Source organism: Haematobia irritans, chromosome 2 (assembly GCF_050003625.1).
Source record: "Haematobia irritans isolate KBUSLIRL chromosome 2, ASM5000362v1, whole genome shotgun sequence".
Classification (NCBI taxonomy): Eukaryota; Metazoa; Arthropoda; class Insecta; order Diptera; family Muscidae; genus Haematobia; species Haematobia irritans.
The window spans coordinates 133,774,459-133,778,342 of NC_134398.1; the positions used below are offsets into that span (position 1 = coordinate 133,774,459).

Here is a 3,884-nt window from a genome sequence, read left to right on the forward strand (position 1 = left end):
CAGTGGTGTTTGTCTGCAAGACATCCTCAACGAATCGTGCACGACCGTTTTAAATCCTTGAAGACATACTGTGGACACTTCACACAAATCGTTGACGACATTTTCATACAAATGTCGCAAATTTCCAGCACGAAATTCTAAGCGACAATGTGAACGATCATGTCATTGACGACAACATCGCTTACAGTGTCGTCTACATTGTCGTCAATGATAAAGTGGCAGACACTGTCGTCTACATTGTCGTCAACGATAAAGTGGGAGACACTGTCTTCTACAGTTTCGTCGATGAAACTATAAGAGACTCCATCCTTTAGATTTTCGTCAATGACATAGTGGGAGATACTGTCTTCTACATTTTCGTTGAAGAATTAGTAGTAGACACTGTCTACCTCGTTTTCGTTAATGACAATATTAACGACACTGTCCTGCATTTTGTCTTTAAAGATTCCTCTATAATTACAAAGAAACACGTATTTATAAAATAATGGATATGTTTTTATTTTATATGACAAACAATTAAAATTAAAGACTAAGTGTTATTTTATATGAAAAATAAAATATTAAAATAGCATAAATGAATTTTAGATTACAGAAATTAAAATAAAAATAACAATTCATTAAAAATCGAAATTTATATTTATATATAAAATTACTTAAATATTATTTTCTTTTAGTTTGCGGGAATTTTGTTTGTGGCTGGTATTTTTTATTCTTCTTATAGCTGTTCGCAACTTTTCGACGAAAGCTTCGTATGTAAGACCATCACATTTAACCGCTTCTGAAAGTATAAAAAACATGTGAAATTAGAAGTTATTATAAAAAATAGTATTACTGCTAAACCTACCATATAATCCGTTTATAATATTTGAATACGATTTAAGGCTTTTCTTCTCCTTTGTCCCATCATAATTATGTTCCATTATTATGCTCTTGGCTATGATACGATCAATATTCATTAAGTTACCCAATAAAATTTTTCTCATCACAGAAACCTAAAATAAAATAAAAATATTATAAATGAAATAAACAGTATTCAATTATGTTTTACTTACTATTCCAGCTTGCCTATCGGTACGTAGGTCAGCATCCAACTTTTTAAGCGCCTCGTCAGAGTCAATGGGAAATAAAGTTTGTGCTGATTCGTAAAAATTGATGTTTCGTCGCAGCAAAATATTATTTTCTGCAATTAATTTTGCCATCTCTTCTTGCTGTCGAAAAATTTTATTTATATCGGATTTTATTCCTGCAATTTCCTTCGAAAGCTGTTCCATTTTAAAAATCTAAAGTAAAATAATAAAACAAAATAAAGTAAAATAACAAAACAGTAAAGTAACGGACAGACGTGTGTGATTCTATGCATTTACACACAATTATGTAAAAGTGGCATAACAACAAAATTGTCGTCGTGGGGTAAATACATCATTTTACATTTAATGTCGTTTTCGTCCATTTTAATTTCGTCTTGTCCGTCCAAATTATTTACAATTGCAATGCCCAATTGCATTGATGGAATGGGTAAATTGAAGAAATTATTGAGGTTTAATATTTGTTCCGCGTATATTGTTACGAATTTTTGTTATTTTATATATTCGTAAGAATTCGGAATTCTCCTTATTTTTTAATAAAACCAAATTATTGGGAATTTTACTTGCAACATAGCAGCGTGTTCCGTTAATATTAATAATTTTCCCCCACTTTTTATTACAGGATAGAGGTTTATTTTCATTAATAATATCATCATCCTCGAAAGTATTTCTTATTTGTTCTAAAATTTTCCCTGGTTGTTTCACACTTTTTTTTATCAACTGCATATAGTTTTCAAAATCATAGGCAGAAAACGTTGTTAGTAGCCCAATTGAATTTACACATTCCTTTACATGCAGTAAACCATGTACATTGTATGTTAAGTATTTTTCTCCGTATATATCGGAGAAAATTTTGACAAAGTCGTCTAAAAGCAATTGGGCATTATCTAAATTGCTTTTGTAATTGTAAGGACAGCAAAGTAGCCTGTAGGAGCAATGCAAAAGCAGAAAGTGATAGTATTCATTTTCTGTCAAAAGATTTTTAAGAATTACTATGCCTGTGTACAAAGCAAACATCCTAAATTCGGTCGCTTTCCACCTATTAAGTTGATCTATGGATCTTGGTTTCCTATTAAATTCTATGGGTATATATCCAACTAATGATAACAGAGAATTTGTCATTGAACAAATTTGATTGGAATTTAAATTTTTTACTATTAAATTTAACATTTTACGCGTAACTCCTAAGTCAAAAAGATGCATGGGGTCAAGTGGGAATTGAGAAACCATTCCAATGCCCTGTACTTCTAAATCGTGAGTATTTTCGCGGAAAAAATTCAGGTGATGTTCTTTGGAACTTCGCTCTTTAAACATTTGGTCAGTTCTAGGTACGCCCCTTAAGCTTGAATACACCGTCACTCTTTCCACCTTTTTACCGATCTGTAGACACATGCTGCAGCCATGAAAAGCATTGTGACCGACGCAGCCCGTAACGAATGCTCTTGCAGGAGCGTCACACGAAAAACATTTAATAATAATTGATACATTATGGCCTTTGTAAGAAAATCCGTTTCTCTTTATTTCCATTAAATTATTATTAAAGTCATGAAGAAAACAATTAATAGAAACAGGCTTTGAAACTCCACAATATATTCCGATAGGGAAAACTATATTAACGTTTAAATTCAGGACTTTTCCTAATATCGGCCATAGTCCAGTCTGACTGCTTTTAAATAGAGGTAGTCCGTCTATTCCTATCATTAACTCTATTACATTAACGTCTAGAAGACGGTCGCCAAGCTTATATAGTTGATTTTGAATACCGAAATGATAGTATTGCCCTGGATTTACCGTTCGAATTATTATGCCTCCCTTTCTCCTATTAAAAAGGCTTTTTGTAGTTCTTGGAACTTGAAGTCCCTCATCGCTCATTACCCTCAGTATATCATCCCCTAATCTTCTACTGACACGATGTTTTTTAAATATTCGACTGAGTCTGTCTACCAATTCCGGTTTACTTTGAGGTTCTAAACTATCTTCACGCTCAAGAGTTTCATCCATTTGGATTTGGCAGTCGTTTGAGTTTTTAGCTGCAATAATATTACGACTGTCGCCATTCTCATTAATTGTCAATTCAATTTCTTTAATATTCTTTAGAACTTGTAAAATGTTTTTCTTTTTCAGAGCAATATGACGTTGTATAGTTCTTCGGGAAGTCATTTTTGGGTAGAGCTAAGCAATACTTACCAGATTTTTCTTTAAAAAACTTCACTTCTAATAAGGCACACACAAAATTAACAATACACGTCTTGTCACTTCAGCTGTCAGAACTTAAATGATTCATTTTTACTTCAACTGTTTTTTTGTTATTTTATATCCCGTTAACTTTCATTAGCTCAGAGGAAAAAAAGTATTGTCCACGACACTACGCAAGACATTGGCAGTGAACATGTCGTTGATGACATTTCTACATCACGTATATTATCTAGTCAACAACCAAATGTTTGTGTTTTTTTTTTAAATGCCGTTATTTTCAAAAATCAAAACGATGCAAGACGCTATGCAAGACGCTGGCAGCGAACATGTCCATGATGACATTTTCACCGTGCATCGATTACATTGTCTTCAAATAAATGGTTTGTAGACAACATACAAGAATGTGGCTATTAAAGTGTCTATAGAAAGCAAATTGTGTGCAATATTTTCTTAAAGACATCATTGAAGACAAATTCATGATAGACAGATTTCCCACTGGGTATATATATATATATATATATATATATATATATATATATATATATATATATATATATATATATATATATATATATATATATATATATATATATATATATATAT

The 3,884-nt window shown here is 31.7% G+C and overlaps 1 protein-coding gene across 1 annotated transcript; it reads right to left on the bottom strand.

Annotated features, from left to right (window-relative positions):
• Positions 1-473: 473 nt before the first annotated feature.
• Positions 474-3,608, bottom strand: LOC142224036 (uncharacterized). The gene is made up of 4 exons (XM_075293847.1): positions 3,273-3,608; positions 1,053-1,280; positions 845-992; positions 474-778 (listed from the first exon to the last, which is right to left on the bottom strand). Exons 2-4 carry the CDS (start codon positions 1,269-1,271, stop codon positions 654-656), a joined length of 492 nt encoding a protein of 163 aa, XP_075149962.1. The 5' UTR covers positions 1,272-1,280; positions 3,273-3,608; the 3' UTR covers positions 474-653.
• Between the last annotated feature and the right edge of the window lie 276 nt (positions 3,609-3,884).